Genomic DNA, 22,625 nt, shown 5'->3' with positions numbered 1-22,625 from the left:
CTCGCGAGCCCAACACACAATACAGGCCCTCGAGACCTCCTCTCAAAGGGACAGGAAGCCTGGTCAAGGAGATAGAACTCCTATAGACTATAGCAACTCCCCCTCCCTGACCCTCTGAGCGACCTTGGTGCTGGACCGAGTACCCAGGCGGACACAACTGGGAGAGGGGAACACCACCCTCCTCTCCCACCCAGGTCTCAGTAATGCACACCAGGTCAGCAGCCTCATCCAGAATTACATCATGGATGAGGGCAGTTTTATTTTGTACTGACCTGGCGTTCATCAACAGCACCGTGTGGCTCGAGGGTTTGCTGATATGGTCGCCTGATACCATCTGGTTGGGGGCAGGACTAGAAGAGGGGGTAGATATAAGATATCTAATCTCTCTGCTCCTACACGGGCATGTCCTACCCCCACTGCCATTCCTTCCCCTACCCAGCACCACCTCGATGGCTGCCCCCTCCAACGCCCTCCCCCCTTCCTGTTCCATTAGATCCGCTGTGGGTCTCTTCTTAATTGATGGCAATTAATAACAATTTAAAAACATTTAAAACATATATAAAATAAAACTTTTCTAAAGCACCTTCTCTCCCTCCCAGCCATGTAGCTCATGTTGAGAGGGGGATGAGGCAGCCGGGAGCAGCAGGGCCTAATCCTGCAGGCACAGGGGAAGGCTGAGCCAGCTCCCTTGAGAAAGAGCTGGCATCCAACAGGGGCCCAACCACAGTTCCACTGCCTCTCACCCAGTGGGCTGTGGCCGGCAGGCGGTCTCTGGTTCCCTCTGTAAGCAGGCACGCTCGTCCGGTCAGGTCCCAAGGGCAGCTCCGGCTAAAAGCTTTCTCTCCCCCTGGGCCAGGTGGCTGGTGTTGGTAGGGGATGAGGCAGCCGGGAGCAGCAGGGCCTAATCCTGCAGGCACAGGGGAAGGCTGAGCCAGCTCCCTTGAGAAAGAGCTGGCATCCAACAGGGGCCCAACCACAGTTCCACTGCCTCTCACCCAGTGGGCTGTGGCCGGCAGATGGTCTCTGGTTCCCTCTAAGCAGGCACGCTCGTCCGGTCTTGACAAAGAGACCTCAGGGACTTGAATGCTGGGCTGTTTGTGAGATTGTAGTGGTCTAATAAATCCCACCCTTTTGGATTTTTAAAAAGTGGTATCACTTAGAATTGTTTTTTTAAAAAATAGGTACAGTCTAAAGTGGTGCATTTTTTACCAGCTCTGTATACTAGTTTTGTATAATGTATCAGCCAACTTTGTGTCACTGTTATTGCTGCTTAATTATACAGTAGGACTGCCATTTCCATGGGATCAGTGCCCACAGTTTCATTTATTTGCTGCCTGAAATAAAATAAAATAAAATAAAAAAACCAGAAATACCATGACTGGCCACTAGAGACTCTGCTATAACAAGTGGCTTAATGGAAATGCACATATGGCCTGACATCTCTGAGATGTCAGCATTTGCAGGGGTGATGCAAGGGGAGGTGGCAGTTGCTGGTTTCAAGGAAGCCTCTCTTGCAAACAGAAGGGCAGGAAACACAGTCCTTTGGCAAAACTGGTCCAGGGTTCCCTCTGCTAATCATGCATGGGCATAAAAGAAACTAAGTGTTTTGTTTATTTTTTATTTCTAGCATCCATAGAGAACCAACCCCCCTCAGATACCGCGTTCCTACTATATAGCATTTACAGTGTGATAAAGGAAAGTATATTGTAGCTAGACTTTCACCTGAGGAGATCTTGGAGAAGCTGGTATTTCCACGATTGGATTCTCCATATTAATACTTAGGCATATTCATAGTAGTTCGCAATTTTTGTCTCAACTACAGTGGGGTCTCTACCTAAGAACGTCTCTACTTAAGAACAGCTCCATTTGCTAAATTTTGCTTCTACTTGAGAACAGAAATCTAAGATAAGAACAGGAAAAAAAAACTTTCCTGCTCTTTTTTTAAGGTCATCTTAGGTTAAAAAAAATCTCCCCCTAGTGGTAGAGTACGTATTAACCAGCTTTGCATTAGTTCCTATGGGAACTAATGCTTCAATGTACGAACGCACCTCTACATAACAAAAAAAACAGCCAGAACGGATTAATTGGTTTTCAGTCCATTCCTATGGGAAATTTTGCTTCAACTTAAGAACGTTTCAACTTAAGAACACCATTCCAAAACGGATTAAGTTCTTAAGTAGAGGTTCCACTGTAGTTTCTATGGACGGAAAAGAGCAGATATGGATTAAATGGTTTTCAATGCATTCCTATGGGAAATGCAGATTCAACATAAGAACTTTTCAACTTGAGAACCACCTTCCAATACGGATTAAGTTCTTAAGTCAAGACCCCACTGTACCCTTAGAGCAGACCTTTATGGTATGCCACTCATTACTTCACAGATCATAGCTCAGACTCTTTGATGCTATGCCGCATTAGGTCTCAGTCTACAATTACCATCCCTTTCTATTGAAAAGAGGGCATGTTGCCACCTCATCTCAAATTCTCTAGCACAGTGGTTCCCAACCTTGAGTTCCCAGATGTTCTTGGACTACAACTGCCAAAATTCTGGCCAACACATCTGATGGTAAAGCCTTCTAGGGGTTGTAGTCCAAGAACATCAGGGGACCCAATGTTAGGAACCTGTGCATTAATGTAAAACTGTAAATAACTAATTGCTTGTAGCATGTAAGGATTGCCTTCTAGTACCTATATTAGCATATCAAAGTTGGATTTCATGTGTCTGCTTGGCTCACAGATTATACATATTGGATTTGTTTGCATTAGTATTCCCTAACCATCTGTAAAATGTCAGAAGGGATCTATTTCCTCCATTTGCCCTTTTAGTCATTCTTATCAGTGAAATTGTCATCCTGAATATGTTCTAGTGTTTGTTAAAAAAATACAGTGAACTGTAGTATTTAAGCCAGCTGGAATAAAAGAGTAGTGAGCCCATCTTTGGCATAAATCATAGTGAGTTTAGGATGCTGAAATTTACTTCTTTTGTTTAAGAGACTTGCCAAGTATGGTCTAGAACATGTAACCTCAGCAAAATATCTCTCTACCATTTCCTTTTGAGTGGCAGGTCACCCTGTGAATGACTAAGACCTATTTTCCGGTGTAAACATAGCACTTTGGTTTGGAATCCAAAATTGACTTTATTTTCAAATTCTGAGATACGTAAGTTTTTAAAAGGCATGTGTCTATAGCTGGGACAAAACCTTTGGGAAAGGGAAACTTGGTGGAAATTGTCTATCCTTATCAGTTTTGCTAAAGGTTAGGTTGTTAGCTGGAAAATAGGTCTCCTTATACTGTGGCTTCCTTTTTTTTTATATGAAAATGGGGAACCAGATTCTGCTGTACAAAGCAATTTTGGATTAATATCTGTTCTTTTCTATTCTGAAGTGAACTCAGGTTGAAGTCTCCAGCCCAGGAAAATGATGCATATTTCAAAGGCAAATTGCTATTGATCCAGCAGTCCTCATCACGAAGTGTAACTTACTCAGATAAAGGTGATGAGACCAACCTGCCCAATGTCAGAAGCATATCACTGATGGATCTCCAGGATCCCTATGTCATACAGTGTGATTCTGGATCCATGATGCATGATGCTCCTGTATGTTTAACAGGTAGCCAGCTTTCTGTCACCCAAGTGGCGAACATCAAGCAGCTCCTTAGCACACCACAGAGTGCCCCACAGGTCAGGAGGCCTCTGCACTCAGCACTGAACCAGTCAGGCAGTCTGCAACCTCTTTCTTTCCAGAATCCAGTCTACCATCTTAACAACCCTCCTCAGCAAATGCCAAAAGTGTCCATGGACTCCAGCTTGGAGAACCTGAGTGTCACCAGTTCCCGAAGCCAGAACAGCGAAGATCTTAAACTCAGTGGGCCAAGCAATAGTAGCATGGAGGACTTCACGAAGCGCAGCACTCAGAGTGAAGAATTTCCCCGGAAGAGCTCATTGTTGCCCATTGCTTTACCTCGCCAGAACAGCACTGGGCAGCCCCAGATCCGCAAAATAGACCAAGCTGGGCTGGGTGCAAGGATCAAAGCACCTCAGTCACTCCCCCACAGTGCTTCTCTTCGAAGCACAGGGAGTATGTCTGTAGCATCTGCCACAATGGCAGCAGAACCCCTTCAGAATGGCAGTCGGTCCCAGCAGCAATCCTCCTCCTCCCGGGAAAGCCCAGTCCCCAAAGTGCGGGCAATCCAGCGGCAGCAAGCCCCACAGGTAAGACAATCAACTCTGCCTGTACATCCAATGGGGACCTCTAAGCATTAAGGAAATAGTTTGCAATGGACATGAGTGACCAACCAGGTAAGTACCATGGAGAGCACTGGTGGCAGAGGTTCGTAGCAGGGGTGGTCTCACTGTAGTGTTCATACTGCTGGCTGCTCCCTAGGTAGAAGGCAGAACTAATCCAAGACACCTGGGGAAAGTGGCACTTGCATGTTGGTCATGTAAAAAAAATGGCATCTCATTATTTGTGGTGTGTTTGTGAGAGATGTGAGCTTCCAGTGGCAGAGGAGGAGGAAGAGCTTGTAATTTGTGTTTGGAACAATGCTGAGCAACGTGTCTTAGAAACTTGATATTATAGTGTCCATTTCAAGTAAAGTCTTTAAACCATGTGTGTGAGAGAGAGAAAGAGAGAAGGAGAAATTTAACTACACAAAGGGGACAATACAGCAGGGCCAGAGCTACCACTAGGTGAACTAGGTGACCGCCTAGAGCATAGACCTAAGAGGGGCACAGAACTGACCTGAGAGAGGCACAGTTTTATACAGTGAGTGTACTGCAATGACTGCAAAAGAAGATAATGTGCCCAGCTTGGATTCCACTCATCCTGCTAACTGACATAACTATTGCAGTGATAATTTGTGATAGCTTATTGCACAATATGGAACACAGCGGGCTATATCACATGACTTTCCAAAAGACTCAAAAACAAGAAGATTTTCTCTTATACACTACAAGAGGAGACTAGCAAATGGCGAAGAGCTGTGTCGTCAATGGCTGATATATTCTACTTCAAAATATGTGGGTTTTTTGTTTTTGTTGTAAGCTGTTCAACAAAGTAAATAGTGCACCAGTGCTACAAGGACAAGGTTCAAAAAGCTGGAAGAACATTGGAGCAATTCTGTCTTCACATGAGAGAAATTCTCTCCATTTAGAAAACTATCAGACCTGGAGAGAACTTGAATTGCGCTTATATAAAGGAAAAACAGTTGATATTAACCAGTAGAAAATCAGACATGAAGAACAATATTGGCAACAAATCTTGGAATGCTTGATTGCTTTGGTCAGACTTCTTAGCGTGCAAAACCTGCCATTCTGTGGTACTACTGAAAAGTTTTATAGTGCTAACAATTGAATTTTTTTGAAGTTTGTAGAATATTTAGCCCTTTTTGATCCTATCATGAATGAACATTTGCACAGAGTTAAAAATGAAGAAACAATGGTTCACTACTTAGGAAAAGATATGCAAAATGAACTTATGCAACTTCTAGCAGGTGCTATAAAGAAGAAAATTTTAGCAGATAGAAAGTCAGAATAACTATTCAGTTATTCTGGATTGCACACCTGATGTTAGTCATATTGAACAAATAACGATGATTGTACGTTTTGTCAATGTGAACAAACCATCAGATACTGAGATGTCCAAACCTGAGGTTATGATAAAAGAATATTTCTTGGGATTTGTTACACTTAAGGACATTACAGGTGCCTTTGTGACAGAAACTTTTCTTAGACAGCTTGAGCAAATGGGATTACCAATTGAGGATCTGTGATTATGATAATGGGAGTAACATGAAAGGCAAAGAAAATGGCATACAAAAGAGAGTCCTAGACATAAATCTACAAGCCTTTTTTGTGTCCTGCAATGCACACTCTTTAAACTTGGTAGTCAATGATGCTGCTAAATGTTGTCTGGAAGCAACAAACTTCATTAGTTTGATTCAACAGGGCTAATTATTTATCTGCATCGACTCAGCGTTGGCAAATTCTAACTAGCCATGTATCAGGCATAACTGTTAAGCCACTGAGTCAAATAAGATGGGAGAGTCGGATCGATGCTTTAAAACCCCTGAGATACCATCTTGGTAGTATATATGATGCTTTAATAGAGATCTTTGATGACACAAGCCTAAGGAATTTATCTGAAAACACTTTTTGAATTAAAGCTAAGGCCCTTGCTGATGCAATTTGCAAGTTCAAATTTGTGGTATCCCTTGTTACATGGTACAACATTCCTTTTGAAATTAATTTTACAAATAAGCTGTTACAAAATAAGGAAAATGATTTAAATTCAGCTATAAGCCAATTACAAGTGACTAAGAATTCTCTTGTCAGCTGTAGGTGTGATGCGGGTTTTCAACAAGGTTTGATGGATGCTACTGAGGTTACAAAGAAGCTAGAAATATTGCCAAACTTTGAGACAGAATAAGTTAGAAAAAGGAGGGGACAAAAGCAGTTTTGAGTATGAAGCACAAGAGGACGTACCACAAAATGTAAAGCAGAAATTCAAAATAAGTTTCTATTGTGTTGTCTTAGACATGGCCATACAGTCTGCTGAAGAGAGATTCCAACAGCTACAACAATATAATTTCTTGTTTGGCTTTCGTTTTGATCAACAAAAAATGTATTGAAGATGTACTTAAGTCCTGCAAGAATTTGGAAAAATCATTGATGCACAATGGAAACAAAGATATTGATGCTGAAGATCTGTGCTGATCTTGGAAGCTTGAAAACTTTGGAAGTCTATGCCGCCACAAGGAGTACTTCATAGTGTAACAAAAACCCCTGGATAGTTTGCCTAATGTTTCTATTGCGCTAAGGATCCTTCTCACACTTCCAGTGACAGTGGCTAGTGGTTAATGCTGTTTCTCAAAGTTCATGCTTATAAAAACATATTTACGCTCAACAATGCTAAGTAGACTAGTTGGTTTGGCAACTATATCAATTGAACATGCTGAAGCATCAGCCATTAACGTGAAGGAATTAGTGACAAAATTTGCAAAAGAAAAGGCATGCAAAATGAGATCTTGATGTGGCAAAAATAGAAACATTTTAGACACATTACAGTTCATAGGATTATTCAAAATGATTTGTGTGCTAAAACTGTTTTGTGTTTGAAAAGGAAATTGAAGACTCTTCTATTGTTCTCTCAGTTTTTTAAAATAAAACTTTCATAATTTTAATTTTTGTACTTTCTGTTTTTCCTACAATTTGTCTGTTGTTCAACATTGGTTGGGAGGGGGCGAAAGTAGTTAGTCTTGCCTTGTTGTTGTTGTTTAGTCATTAAGTTGTGTGCAACTCTTTGTGGCCCCATGCACCAGAACACACCAGGCCCTCCTGTCTTCCACTGCCTCCCGGAGTTGGGCGCAAAAAAGCCTGGCACTGGCCCTGAGTATAGTAAACATAATGAATATACCTTGAAATGAAATGAAATGTAGTTAGCCCCCATTATTGGAGGGGAGGGGAGATGATTATGATCTTACAGGACTGTTCCAGGGATTACTGATGATATATGTGAAGTGGCATGAATGTTTCAATATAGTATGTAAATGTGGAGTATAATTATAAACTGCATCTTTCAACAGTTATTTCAGTGGATAACATGCAGACTTCTAGCAGTCCTACACTCACATCCAAAACCCTTTTTAGAAAAAAAAAGTTTTTAAAAATATCTTTGTACTTTCCAAAAGTATGCAGGAACAATATGGCCATATTTTATGGAGGGGCAGTTGCTTCAGGGTTTTTTAAATGCCACTTGAGGACATGGGTGGGCTTTTTTCATTTATAATCATTTTTGTTAGCAAAAAGAAAAAAATGTAGGGGGGTTCCAGGAACAGTTGCAGCCATCCATAGCCAAGGGATGTACATGTTTAGCCTTGAGACCTAGAGGTTGTACATGCATCCTGGTTTCTTCTGTTACTATCATGCTTCCTAAGCATTTTTGTCATTGCTAAGCAAAAAAAAATTCCAATTGATGAATTGCAGTCTTCAGCATGCTAAGTCATTAGTTGTTTTTAATGATGGAACTGGCTATTTCAACTGGTTAGTTTTGCAGGACAGCCTGGTAAGAATCTGTACTTCAAAAATCCAGCAAGTGCTTTTGAAATGCATGAATCTCCCAAGCACAACTCTTTCTCTCGCCCTGTCTCGCCCCCTTTCTTTCTTTCTCTTTGTGTACACACATGTGTGTTTGCTTCCAGTTCTTCAATAAAATGGCCTTCATTATCAAGAACACCCTCGGGAATTGTATTTGTCTCCATAGGGTTATGTTACTGGAAATGGCCAGAAAATGAACAAGCACTTACTTGGAGACAGAGGGGAGAGACAAATTTACAAGTAGGTGTTGATTGTTACAGTCCTGCCCCTTAAAGCAGCAGCTTCCTTCTAAGAGTGATGCATCTTGAAACAAATGCTCTTTTTTGCAACTTGCCTGAGAATCCCAATGCAGGGTCTTCTTTCTGCTGTTTCCTTATTACTTGTAAAGGAAGCAGAGGCTTGTTCAAATAGTTGTGGTGCCTTAAAACATTCTGGGTACCTCTTTAGTCCCCTCCTTCTCATGGAGTCATCCCATGTCCTAAAGCCTTTAGGACAACTTGGAAATGTCTGCTCAGAATGTGGCTTTGTTTCCTTTTATTTTCTTATAAAGCATTTTTTATTTTTTATTTTTCTTAAACTACAACATAAACATAAACTTAAAATACATAAACCAAAACACAAATTGACCATGTTCCCCACCACCATAGTCAGGACATCTTGCAGTAACCCTCTTCTTTCTCTGTCTTTATTCTTCTTCTTCCTTTATTGTCCTTTTCTCCAGAACTGTATTGATTCTTGATTTGGATCTTTCCCTTTTCCTCTTGTTAACACATATTCCAAAATCTACCCCATATATCATAGAAATTATTCTTTTTCATCTCTACTTTCTTAACCTTTAAGTTATGTTAACTTATCATTTATAACGTTACATGATAATAATTCAACATGGCCATGACTAAAACTGTGGACCATTAAGAAAGAAACCGAAGGCTTGATTTTTGCTGCATAAGAACAAGCACTCCAAACCAATGTGATGAAAGCCAAGTTTCAAGAATTAGTGCTAATAGCAAATATCAACTCTGCCAAGAAAGAAAAGAAACTCTTTACACCTCATCTGTGAATGTCTAAAGACTGCACAAGTTGCAAAATTAGACATGATAGAGTGGCAAAATTAGTGCACTGGTTATTATGCAAAAAATATAACTTGGCCTCCAAAAACCCATTGGAACATCAAGTACAGAAGGTGTCAGAAAATGTCTAAGTCAAGATCTTACAAGATTTCTGGACCCAAATTGATAGACACATTGAACATAACACACCAGACATAGTAGTAATAGAATGAAGAAATGTCTGGATCATTGACATGGCAATTCCAGGGGGTGCCTAAGTTGAAAATAAAGAATTGGAAAATCTAACAAAATGCAGAGCTCTGGCAATCAAAACATCTCGCTTGTGGATTAAACAGTGGTCCCTGTAGTCATCAGGGCTTTGGGAACAATACCGCGGCATTTCACACAGTTGGCAGATCTCTGAAATAAAGCAAAGCGTGCTGCTTATATACTGCCCCATAACACTTCAAGCACTCTCTGGGCGGTTTACAAGTTAATTACGCAGGCTATAACATCATCAGAGCTACGAAAAATGGCAGTATTAGGAACAGCATACATAGTGCTCTGATATTTAACAGATAGGCTTTTGGTTAAAACTTTTACCTGTTATAGAATACCAATGGTTTTTTGGTGTTGTTTTTTTTTTGAGTGACTGTGTCTGGTATTTTTTAATAATAATAAGGTTGCAGCAAAACAACACCATCCTGAGACAAAGAAACAGTGAGTATATTCTGATTTGAAAATTTAAAAGGCAGTAGTTATAAAACACAGCGAAGCAAAGAACAGGGCTAAGCAAAAAACATGGCAGTGTTCTATTCCATTCCCAGCCCCTTATATTTAATTGAGCTTTTAGGTAAGCTAGATTAAGTGTAAGGGGCTGGGAATGGAATATCTAAACACCTTCTCCTTGCCACCCTCTTTTTTCTGGTCTTTAGCAGCAAACACAGACTTGTTTGCAACTTTAAGAAAAAAGTCAAGTGAAAAGTGTGTTGTGTCTTCAAGATGACCTCTGAAACTGTGAAGACAAGATGGTGTATGTGCTTGTGAGCGTAATTCATACTTTCTTATGCTGGCCACTCTGATACAGTGTTTATAACTGATTGTACATTGTCCTCACTTCCTTTTTGGCCCTCTGTGTTGACTTGGCAATGAGGGTGAAGTCACAGTAGATTCTCCCTTCTCACAATGGCCAACACAGCCACACCTTAAGAACTGGGTTAGATCTCCCTGTGACCTTTCCATCATTAGGAAAAAAAAGTTTTAAAGCATGTGTGTATATCTGTATCATATGTTGAGCCATTGCTTTATTTTTTTAAAAGCCATACACAGTTTTCATTGTTTCTCTGTGTAGTCAAGCCATGCCAAATCATTTTGATTTACTGGTTCTTAAGATCATATCTGAACAATAACTACATTGTAGCACGTTGCCTCCCAGTCAGTTAAGACAAAAAATCCAGAATAAAGTAAGAATCTTGCTTTCTTGAACCTAGAAAAGACTTAGTTTTATTGGCTATAGTATTACTATTTAGTATTTAATATTATTGTAGTTGTGTTAATTCTCAGTATTTTTGTCACTTTTCTCAGAGACCCATGGTAAGAAGCTTCCTTGCCCACATGCTTCGAACATACACACATCACTGGAGCTGGATGAGATTATTGTATTGTGCTCTCAAGTCACTGTTGGCCCCAAGTTATTTTGGAGGAGGTTAACCGACAGATTGAGCAGTTCTGCTTCTTAGTACTAGCAAGATGATTTTCTTGCTCTCACATATTTCTTGCAGATCCATTCACCTGTGGGCTCTGCCACCATGTCACCTGTGGAAAGGACAGCTGCCTGGATCCTAAACAATGGGCAATATGAAGAAGAGGAGGAGGATGCGGAACAAAATCAAGAGGAAGCCAAGCATGCAGAAAAGGTAAGAAGCAGATGTTGTCTCTTGGTTCCCAGCCAACATCTTCAGGAACCTGTTGTAAGGAATCATCTGCAGCCCCTGAGTCATCAGTATGCTGTTTTGCAGTTCCTAAATCTCTGGACATTGTTGATGTTGCTATTCATCAGTGTCTGAAAGCTGTATTGAGGTGGATGAGGATTGACAAATGGATGTTAAATTTCAGCAAGTCAAAGGTTTCTTTCAGGTGTTGCATGGAACAGATTCCTTCATCACAACAAGGTGGAGATCTGCAAATAGTTTATGATCCCTGCTTTTTTTTACAAGCGAGCTATGGCAGACTCCAGTTCACTTCTTTGGCTGGCTCCAAACTTATTTGGGTACAGAGGGCCATTTTACACCAATCTACATATTCATAACTTCCAGACTGACTATTGTAGTAGGATTTATTGTAATAGAGTCTTTGAATTCAATATGGAAGTTTCATTTGGTGCAAAATACTAAATGCATCTCTTTATACCCATAAAGGGGAGCATCCTGAACATATCCAACCAATTTTGTTCCAAAAGCACTGAATACTAACGTATTTCCAGATTCAGTTCAAAATTACTGTGCTTATTTACAGAGTTCTACATAATCAGGGTCCCATATATCTAATTATATTGTCCTCTAGAGTAGTGGTTCCCAACCTTAGGTCCCCAGATGTTCTTGGACTACAAGTCCAAGAAAACCTGGCAAGTACAGCTAGTGTTGAAAGCTTCTGGGAGTTTTAGTCCGAGAACACCTGGGTAAGGTTGGGAAGCACTGCTCTAGAGCCATATCTATCCAGTTCTTGAGCAGTGCTTCAACTTCATATGAAAAAAGAAAGGTCAAAGGTCATATGAAATACATTTCCCTTCTCTGCTGCCCTTCCAGGGTATATGCAGAATGTGTTTCTTCCTTCCAGTCTTGTTTTTGCTTATATTGCTTATTTCTGGAGGTAGTTGATAAGTTTGTAGCTTTACATCTATCATATTTTCTTCTACGCTGCCATGAGCACCAGAAAAGTAGCTAAAAATGCTTTAAGAAAGAATGCACATTATTTAGTTACCTCTGTTTCTCCACTCTTCAGTACGAACAGGAGATAACCAAGCTCAAGGATCGCCTGAAAGTGTCAAGTCGTCGTTTGGAGGAGTACGAGCAGCGTCTCTTGGTGCAGGAACAGCAAATGCAGAAGTTGTTGATGGAATACAAGGCAAGGTTGGAAGACAGCGAGGAGCGGCTGCGAAGGCAGCAGGAGGAGAAGGACAGCCAGATGAAGAGCATAATCAGCAGGTACTCTTGTAGTGGTGGTGATATTTAGACCTCATAGTGGAGGTTGCTAGGCGCTCCTCGGTGGTAAAGCCGGGTCTTGAGGCTCTCCACATGTCGATTGGGGCCAGGGATGGTATTGGGATCTTGCTGGGCTACTGTGCTCCCCGCGACCCAGCTATTTCCCTACCGGAGCTGGTGGACTTTGTCTCCGCGGCACTGTTGGACTCCCCGAAGCTATTGGTTGTGGGAGATTTCAACGTGCATGCGGAGGCAGAGACTTCCGGGCCAGCTCTTGAGTTCCTGGAGACCATGGCCTTCTTGAACATGTCCCAACATGTCAACGGCCCCACCCACGTGGGTGGCCATACACTCGACCTGGTTTTTTCCACTAATGGGAGCGAGAGTGGTCCGATGGTGACTGACCTTGAGTCAGTACCCTTGTCATGGTCGGACCATCACCTAATAAAATGCACCCTCAAAATGGCTCTCCCCCCTCGCAGGGAGCAGGGACCTATTGTTATGGTCTGCCCTCGAAGGCTACTGGATCTGGTTGGATTCCAGGATGCCATGAGAGGTGTCACTGCTGACCTGGCTGGCGCTCCTGTCGATGCTCTGGTTGACTGTTGGTTCTCAGCTGCAGCTAGGGCTGTAGACATGATCGCTCCTAAGTGCCCTCTCTGCCGTAGAGACCGCCCGGCGCCCTGGTTTAACCAGGATCTTCGGGCGTTGAAACGGGTTAGGAGACGGCTAGAGCGCAAATGGAGAAAGGACCCGACGGATTCTAATTGGATAGCTGTTAAGGTTGCTACTAACCTTTACCTGGCGAAGGTAAAGGCTGCCAGTCAAGCATACTTCGCTAACCGGATAAGCAAAGCGTCCAACCAGCAGGCGGAGTTATTCCGTATAGTACACGACCTATCCGGAGTTGGTCTCAGCGATGGGCCTCCCTCTAGTTTCTCGCCGGACCAATTTGCAGCATTTTTTAAATCAAAAGTGGAGGCCATCCGCCGGGACCTCTCTCCTTTTTTGAATACAGTGAGTCGAGCAGAGATGTCCAGCGCTCCGTCTTGCCTGGTGATTTTTGACTCCTTTCAGCCTGTCACGCCTGACTCTGTGGCCAGGGTGCTTGATCGCTGTCGTGCCACCACCTCCTCCTTGGACCCTTGCCCAGCCTGGCTAATCAAATCAGCCAGGCCTTGAACAACAGAATGGACCACGGCTATAATTAATGGGTCTTTCCTTGAGGGCAGATTTCCATCCGCCCTCAAGGACACACTCATTAGGCCCATTAGGAAGAAACCCAGTTTGGCGGCGGACGAAATTGGCAATTACAGGCCCGTCGCCAATATTTCTTTCATGAGCAAAGTGGTGGAGAGGGTGGTGGCCGATCAGCTTCAAGCTATCTTGGAAGAAACGGATGCCCTGGATCCATTTCAGTCAGGCTTCAGGCCGCGCCATGGAACAGAGACGGCATTGGTCGCCCTGTACAATGACCTATTGAGGGAGGATGACAGGGGAAAAACTTCTCTTAGTCTTTCTCGACATCTCGGTGGCCTTTGATATCGTTGACCACGGTATCCTCCTGGGGAGGTTCTCCGAGCTGGGAATTGGTGGCCTGGCCCTTGCCTGGCTCCGTTCCTTCTTGGAGGACCGTCCCCAGAGAGTACAGCTTGGGGAGAGTGTCTCGGCCCCATGGAGTGTCAATTGTGGGGTTCCACAGTGGTCGATTATCTCCCCAATGCTGTTTAATATCTTTATGAGGCCGCTGGGTGGGGTCATCAGGGGATGTGGGGCTTCGTGTCATCAGTATGCGGATGACACCCAGCTCTACATCTCTTTTCCGCCTACCGCAGGAGATGCCCTCCTGTCCCTCCAGCGCTGCCTGGGGACTGTACTGCAATGGATGCAGGAGAACGGGCTGAGGCTGAACCCGGACAAGACGGAGGTACTGAGGGTGGGCGCCCCCACATTTGGGGGTTTGGGAAACCCCCTCACTTTTGGGGGGTGACTCTCCCCGCCAGGGATGGGGTCCGCAGCTTGGGGATCCATCTGGACCCAGCGCTCACTATGGAATCCCAGGTGACGTCGGTGGCCCATACCGCCTTTTTTCATCTCAGGCGGATAGCCCAGCTGCGGTCCTACCTTGATGTGGAGGCGCTCACTACCTTGGTGCATGCGCTCATAATCTTGAGATTAGACCACTGCAATGCGCTCTACGTGGGGCTACCTTTGAGGCTGCTGCGGAAATTACAGGTGGTGCAGAATGCGGTGGCCAGATTACTTAGTGGTGTGAGAAAATACCAACATATTTCACCCACTCTGGCCGCATTGCATTGGCTGCCCATCCGATTCCGCATCGACTTCAAAGTGTTGATGCTTACGTACAAAGCCCTAAACGGTTTAGGGCCTCGATACTTGGCGGAATGCCTACTCCCACCAAGATCTACCCGTGTCACTTGTGCGAGCCAGGAGGTGAGGCTGAGGAGCCTAACGCCGAGGGAGGCCCGGAAGGAAAAGACAAGAAATCGGGCCTTCTCGGCGGTGGCTCCTCGCCTCTGGAACAACTTACCTCCTGAGATTCGCGGGACTCCCTCGCTGGGTACTTTTAAGAAGCAATTAAAAACTTGGATGTTTCGGCAGGCCTTCCCATCACAGAATTCATGACCTTTTTCTTTCTCCCTTACTGTTTTATGTTTTGTGTCCCCGCACTGTATTGTAGTGTTTTATGATTTAGAACTGTTATTGACATTTTCATTGTACTATTTTAAGTTTGTTAGCCGCCTAGAGTGGTCCTTGTGTGACCAGATAGGCGGGATATAAATAAAATAAATAAATAAATAAATAGTATATGGGTGAAACATAGTGAAAAATAGCAATAGTCTTCTGAATGGATATTACTGTTTCTTGCTTTAAAGGAGGCTAGGGCAGAGCAAATAATAAATTCCTTAGCAAAAGACCATGCAAAGAATCAGTAGCAGTAAGAGCCAAGGAGTTCAGAATCTCTGTACTTCATGTTGCTCTGTACCAACGTACCCTCTAATTGTCAGCCCCGCTGGGTGGGGCTCTGCCTTTCACATGACCTCTCCCCTACGTCTGCGTACATGACTCCACCCCCATGCACATGCAGGATTCTCTCACAACTGGGGGAGGAAAGCTGTGCAGAGGGGGGTAGAGTCATGCACACACAGAAAGAGAGTCTTAGAGGGAACCTTGCTTGGTACCTAGACCCACTGCAGGAAGAGGATAGGATGACCAGAATTCAAGTACCTATTAGAAATGGGGACTAATGGGGGGGGGGTGTATGGTGATTTGTCGCAATTTGTCATTTATCTAAGTTGATGAATGGATGAATCAACAAAGCGCCAACTTTTAGCAACAAATTGATGAATATTTGTCAATTTGTCGTTAAACAGCTGATCAGTGGGCCATTGACAAGCAGGCTGGCTGCAGGAAGGGAACCCAGGATTTCTCTTCCCATAGCCAGCCTGCTTGTTGATGTCCTGACCACCAGCTTATCGGAAGAACATTGACAACCAGGTTGCAAGAAAGCAAACTGGGTTTTCCCTTCCCACAGCCAGCCGGCTCAAAGGGACGAATAAAAAAGGGATGAATAAAAATTCATCCCTTTGTGTTCGTCAGGGTTTCTGGATGTGACGAATATGAATGGACAAATATCCCATGAATCAGCAATATTTCACAGATGTCATGACTCATTTTCTTATTTGTTGCCATGTCTAGTAACCATTCCATGTGTGATCTGTTGCCATTGAGCCTGGGCATCCCTTTTCTTCAGTTAGTTACTTGAATGGCTTATCTAGATGTAATTGTTGCTTAAAGGTAATAATGTGAATTTCTTACTTATTTTGTTCTCAAAGGTGAGAGTGAAATATTACAAAAGCTTTCTCTTCACAGGGAAAGATTATGAGTGTTTTAGTGCACTTTTATTCAAAAGTCTTGGGGCACTGTCACAGAAGTTTTATGCAAAAAACCAAGATTTTGCACAAAATGCCAAAAAAACTCCACAGTGACTAATGTCCTAAAGCAGAAGGAGGAGCTAAGGCCTCCTCCTTTGAAGAAACATTTTTCCTTTAATTCTACTGTTAATGGGGGAAAGTTATGATCATGCAGGAGCAAAAAAAATCTCATAGCAACTGACTGTCTTATCAATAGGGTGTCTTTGTATGTTGAGATACCCGTTTCATCTAGGATTAAAATACTTGCAAGTAGCTGCTACATTATGAATTAAGGAACAGAACAGCATGCTTCATCATTTTTGTTGCTGTCTAATCTTTATTTTTCTGTGATGCCCAAAGACATAGTGTATGATATAATTACTGTCTCTTTTGCCCCTGTCCCAGGTTAATGGCAGTTGAAGAGGAACTGAAGAAGGACCATGCAGAGATGCAGGCTGTCATTGACACTAAGCAGAAAATAATCGATGCACAGGTAAGGAGCCAAGTGTTTCTGCCTGCAGACGTTGCCACCACTCTTCTGCTTCCTATTATGTCCTGTGACTATTGCCTTAAAGCAACTTCTCAGAGGAATGTGTTAAGACCTCTTTCCTTGAAGACAGGATAGCTCTTGCCCTAGATGGCCTGGAGGTAGGAATAAAAGCTTTGACCACCTGAGACACCTCCTGAAACCACCTGAGACACCTCCTGAAACTACACAAGTAGTTTCATGAGGCTACTATGGAATATTATCTGACAGAACTTTGGCTTGTGACCTTGGGCAACCATGGCTTGCAGTTATCTGCATTATGAGATATCCTCTGAGGGTACCTGCCTTGTCTGACATGGGGGAAACAGAAATGCATGAAGGCACATACAAACTCATCCCTTTTTGGCTTTTCTGAGATGGATTTCGAAGCTTTGCTGGGGCGTCCTTTGCCTACCTGCTTGAGTGCACTCAGTTCAGGTGGGAGGAAAGAGGATCTTGGGTCCCTCCTAATTTAATCTCCTTGTAAAATACTGTACTGTTAGTGAGGAGTGCCCCTTGTCCTCCAAGCACAGACCTCTCCCCTTTTTGGCACCAGTCACCGCAATGATTCTTGCAGAATCATTTAATTAATTAATTGTTATATATCTCTCTTAAACTTGTTAAGTTTTTATGTTGTAAGCCGCCTAGAGTGGTCGAAATGACTAGATAGGTGGGGTATAAATACAATCAATCAATCAATCAATCAATCAATAGGTAATCTCTTTTACAGTGTCATTCCATATCAATCCAATCCCCTGGTTTTACCCACCATAAAAGGGACAGATTATGGAACTTCCCACTGTTTGCTTTTCCTAGGTGATCTGTGGTTTTTCCTCAGTTTAGATTTAATCATAAATGCCTGTTTTTTACTTAGCCTTTTAAATAATTACTTGCCTAGTCTTCTGTAATGAACTGAAATCTCCAGATGACTTTCAGAAGTCGGGGTTTCCCTTTTTGTCTTCAGTCACTACTTGTCTGGGTAGGAGGGCTAGTAACTCCTGAGGACTTATTTGTAGGGCTGAAGAATAGCTTGCTCAAAGAAGTTAAGTGGTATAGAAGGCTGTGCCAGAAATAAGATTGGTGTACACATTGAGGCCAGATCTCTCCAGTTCATTCTGGTGATAGTAACAAGAAACTTAGTTTGGGGCTTTGGTCACAACTAAAGATGGGCACGAATTGGAAATATGGTGATTTGTTTTGTTTTGTGATTTATCAAGGTTGACGAATTACAAATGTACATTTTTTCTAATGAATCAATGAATCCATTTGTCAATTCAGTTCTTTATTTTAAAAGCTGATTAAATGGCTCCCAAGAACTCCAGGTTTGGTGAAGCTTGGATTTCGGATCAAGATGGGGGGGGTATTTGTCTTCGTATACGAATACAAACATTCTACCACAGCTGGATTCAGTTTACTCAAACATCTAGCAATGGTAGCAGCCTCGCTCATTCTTCCAACTACTCCTGGAGCTCTTCCTGCTCAGCTAGTGACTCAACAGCCATGCAAGGAGACTTGTTCTCCCTCCCACTGCCTGGAGTGGCCAGGTGAGCAGGAAGAGAGTGGAGCTCTGTGAGTGATCGGAAGGATGAGTGAGGCTGCTGCCACCAGCGGACATGTGAGTGAATGGGCTGGCCACTGCGCAGGGATATTTGTATTCATATGCAAATACACCCATCTCAAGTTTCAGATGTCTGAATTATAAACCCACAAGGAAGGCCTCCCCAGGAAAGTTCTCCCCAGGCACCTGGAGAACCAGAATCACAGGTAAGCTTCTACTGACTCTCCTCTACAATCCCTCCAGGTTTGGTGAAGATTGGGTTTCAAATATCCAAGTTATAAACCCAGAAAGTGAGTCCCCCCAGAAACATGCCCTTTAGCAGCTGGCTTGGGGAAACCAAATTGTCACCAAAACTTGGAGGTATTGAAGCAGAGAGTCAGAGGAAGCTTCCCTGCAGTGTTGGTGTCTCTAGGTGCCTTGGGGCCCATTTTATAGCTGAATAAATCAACAAACCAAAAAACATTTTAAAATTGGTGATTCATGATTTGGGGGGGGCATTAATTTGTAAGGCTATGAATAGACAAATTTGATGATTCATTTTTAAATTCACTCCCATCTCTAAGCTCACCTAAATTTAATCATTCATGAGTAATTCTCTCAATTGTGGGGGCAGGGCACTGATGTTGCCTGGCTCTCCCACAACTCCCAAGCACCGGGTTGAAAGTATTGTGACTTTGGAAGAAGGCACTGCAACAGCCCTCACTTGGATTATTGCTGACTTTCTAAGAATGCCCTTGCTTTATCCCTGCCTGGTTACTGTGAAGCAGGTTGTTGTGACTCTTGTGGCATCAGAAAGAGCAGTGTAGAGTTTGCTTTCTCATCCTGTGTTCCAGATGTCTTGCCCCCATGTTTTCCCCTTGCTGCACCCTGTTTTCTGGTCAGTCTGGCATTGCTTGTTGGGGAGAGGAGGATCCTAGATGTCACTGTTGCATCTCCCAGCCCATGTAATTCAGAGCTTCACTGTGTGCTGAGCTTCCATTTGTAATTGAAGTGACATCACCACTGTGTTAAATTACAGGCTTTAAATGGGGATAATTCAAGCAGGCAAGTATACCCAAACAGTTCTTTAGCTGACCACCCCCCTGCCCTGCCCTGGCCTGGCACACTAACCTCCCCCTACACATTCCAGTTCCTGGCACTCCCTGAACCTCATCCTGATGCTGTTTGAAACATCCTTGGATTAAACTCTCCCAGAAGTGTCAGCTCTTATCACAGCACTCATACCTAAAGCAAGCAGGACAGTGTCCTTGTAAAAGCACTCTTGGTGTCTAGTACATATGCATGTGCACTGTTTTAAGATATACATGCTCCAAAAAGAGAGTCTCAACAAACATGTAACTCTGGTTTCCGTTGCTATTAGTGGTCACATTAGAGGGGGCTTGGGTGACGAGTGTTCCTTTTTTCATTGTTCCAGGACATGTATTTAGTAGGAAGGCGTATAACAGACATCTTCCTTCTTCATAGTAAACCCAGAAGTGTAAGGATGGGAAGGACAAGTCACACAGCCTTCCTTTTATGATACTTCTCTGGGCCTACCTAAGCTGCTGTGAGGTTACTAACTGTATCTGTTCTTTGTGGCCTCTGTGAATCACACCGTGGGTGATCCGTGCCTGCGTGGAGCCTCATTGGAAGATTCTAGAGCTTCTGCAGTAGCAAAAAACACATTAGAATAGACCCCTCCCCACTCTGTATAAGTACCTTGGCGCCACGACTCTTCCTCAACCATTGCATTCAGAGCCTCGTACTTCTTGCTTCCATGAGTTAAAAGTGAAAGAGAGCCTTGCAAGCAAACACGGGTCCAAAAACACATGTAAGCCTGGACAGAGAGCAATCAGGAGTTTGCACATGCTAAAATGGGCTGAATGAGTCCAAACTCAGCTAGCCATGATACAACACTCCCTCTTACAGGTCTGCCCACATAAGAACACCCTTGTACTCTCAGATATTATTGTGAAAAGGTCAAGTGGGCTATGTAGTCCTTAGACTTAACTTGCACCACTGACAGGACTCTAAGTAAGCTAGGCCGAGGCAGCACTCTCAGATGACCCTATGACAAGTGTACTGTTCAGAAAACCAATTGAGTTTTATAATCTTTATTTTATTAAAGAATAAGCATGTTACTAGGTATCAAAGCCAAATTAAACCAAAACAAATAAACTAGCATTGTGCTGGTAAGTTACAAAGATGTAGTGAGGCAAAGAAAACATGAAAAATAGAAAAGTGTTCAAAAACCTTACAAAAACACAAAAAGCCATTAAAAAGAATAAAAACGGTTCCAGTCCAGGAAATCATTAGTAAAAACAAAATAATCCAAGTAGGTTATAAAAAGGCTATAGTCCTCAGTGATCCTGTAGAACAAAAATCCCTAAATAAAAGTAAAAATCCATTATATGTCCCATAGTCCTTAGAAAAGTCAAATCCAGTAAATTACCATAGTCCTTACAAAATTACAAGAGCATAGTCCATATGGAGTATTCCAAGAAAAGAAGTCCATGAAGAATATTCCATAGAACAGTCCATAGAAAATAGTCCATGCATAGTCCTTAGGAAAAAACCCATAAATCCATAGGTAATCCAGTATAGTAAAGGTTAGTCCCATGTGTCACGAATGACTGAAGGATCGGTCTTGAAAGACAATGTCCATAGGCAAAAAGTTCCTTTTTCAAGAGTAACTGGCAAGGGCTCATCGCACCTTCCCACGATGTCATCCAATCAGAGTTCATTACTAGGCAAACAGTCCTGTTGCATCACATGACTTCTTTCCCATCCACACCAGATGTTATTTGGGTTACGGTGGTTTATCAAAGAGTCACAACAATTCCCATCTATCTAATCACACCGAGTCCTTTCTCAGGCTCTCAGGATAACATTCTCTCTGCTCGCCTAGAAAACAACTTGTCAGCATAGCAAAGATACTTTATACAAAGAATCAAGATGGAACCTCTCTGGCTCATTTCTTAATTACAAAACCCATGTGCCTTTAAAAAATTTTAACCCAAAAACCCATCTCATCACAAGCCCCCGGAAGATTAACAAAATTCTCAAACAATTTAAGTTTTAATTTTGATAACTGAATAAGATGAGATGTCATAATTAAGCAGTAACAAAATAGAGAAAGATATTAACTTGAACCTAAGGTAATACATTTCAAATATGATTCTAAAATAGCAAAACAATTGATACATGAGAATTATTATAATTACAGTATTTACCATACATGAGAGAAAATTGCATTAGACACTTCTACTAGTCTGAAAAACAGAAGAACAAACATGTTAGTATACTTAATCAAATACATCACTCTGCATATGCTGAGATAATACTCTAGTCATCAAACAGCAAAATAGTGAAACTAGGGTTAACATCATAATAAATTGACAAACCACTATACTGATATGTAGTAATAATGGATAAAACACTCTATGTATGCTCAGGAACATTGTCATACAGAATATCAAGAAAATTAAACATCAGAGCTTTAACAATTCTAGCCATTTTCTCCCCTTGCATCTGCACTGAACATCCTAGATAAACAGTGAGCAATTAAAGCCTTCTTTCCAGGTAGATGTTCAACATCAAAATCATACTTTTGCAATCTGAAATACCACTGCATTAATCTTGGGCTTCGATGTCTCTGCTTCTCTAAGAATGTCAAAGCATTTTTGTCTGCTTGAATAACCACTTTCCGTGTACATCCATATATTCTGAAAACATGAAGAGCCCACAAAATTGAATATGCATTTCCCTCCTGAGAGTTATACTTTCTCTCTCTTTCCTTCAACTTTCTGGCCACATAAGCTAAGGGGTGTAAAAAATTAGTGTCATCTGGTTGAAGCAAAATCGCGCTCAAACCACGTTCTGAAAAAGCAGTTTGAATGATCATGGGTTTAGCAAAGTTAGCTGATTGCAAGATTGGTTCTGTTATAAGTAACATCTTTAAACACTCAAAAGATTGGTTGCATTCTCGTGTCCACTGCATTGCAACAGATCTTGCTTTCCTTATTAATTTCTTTAGAGGTGATACCAAATCACTGTAACCATTAATGCATCCTTGGAAATGGTCAACTAATCTTAAAAATACCAATATCTGTTCTCTTTCTGTAGGAACAGGCCAATCATTAATAGCTTTCACTTTAAAATACTCAGGTAGAGAACAGTTATTTCCAATCCAATATTTTAGGTAAGACACCTTCCCATCAAACCAAACACAATGATCCATTTGCACTTTCAATCCTGCGCTCCTCAACCTGCAAAGTACCATTTCT

General features: G+C 42.4%; 1 protein-coding gene across 15 annotated transcripts in view; it reads left to right on the top strand.

Annotated features, from left to right (window-relative positions):
* Window positions 1–22,625, top strand: part of RASAL2 (RAS protein activator like 2) — a 566,253-nt gene that overhangs the window by 512,756 nt on the left and 30,872 nt on the right. For 13 of the 15 annotated variants that reach the window (XM_072998184.2, XM_078392382.1, XM_072998183.2 and 10 more), the window contains 4 exons: window positions 3,385–4,210; window positions 10,923–11,057; window positions 12,142–12,344; window positions 16,682–16,769. In XM_072998184.2, the coding sequence (XP_072854285.1) occupies window positions 3,385–4,210; window positions 10,923–11,057; window positions 12,142–12,344; window positions 16,682–16,769 (1,252 nt within the window). Of the gene's footprint in view, window positions 1–3,384; window positions 4,211–6,532; window positions 8,875–10,922; window positions 11,058–12,141; window positions 12,345–16,681; window positions 16,770–22,625 lie in introns of those variants that run through there. The other 2 variants (XM_072998190.2, XM_072998185.2) reach the window with 2 other exon arrangements.

Source organism: Pogona vitticeps, chromosome 4 (assembly GCF_051106095.1).
Source record: "Pogona vitticeps strain Pit_001003342236 chromosome 4, PviZW2.1, whole genome shotgun sequence".
Classification (NCBI taxonomy): domain Eukaryota; kingdom Metazoa; phylum Chordata; class Lepidosauria; order Squamata; family Agamidae; genus Pogona; species Pogona vitticeps.
This window is presented reverse-complemented; position numbering and strand designations above follow the sequence as displayed.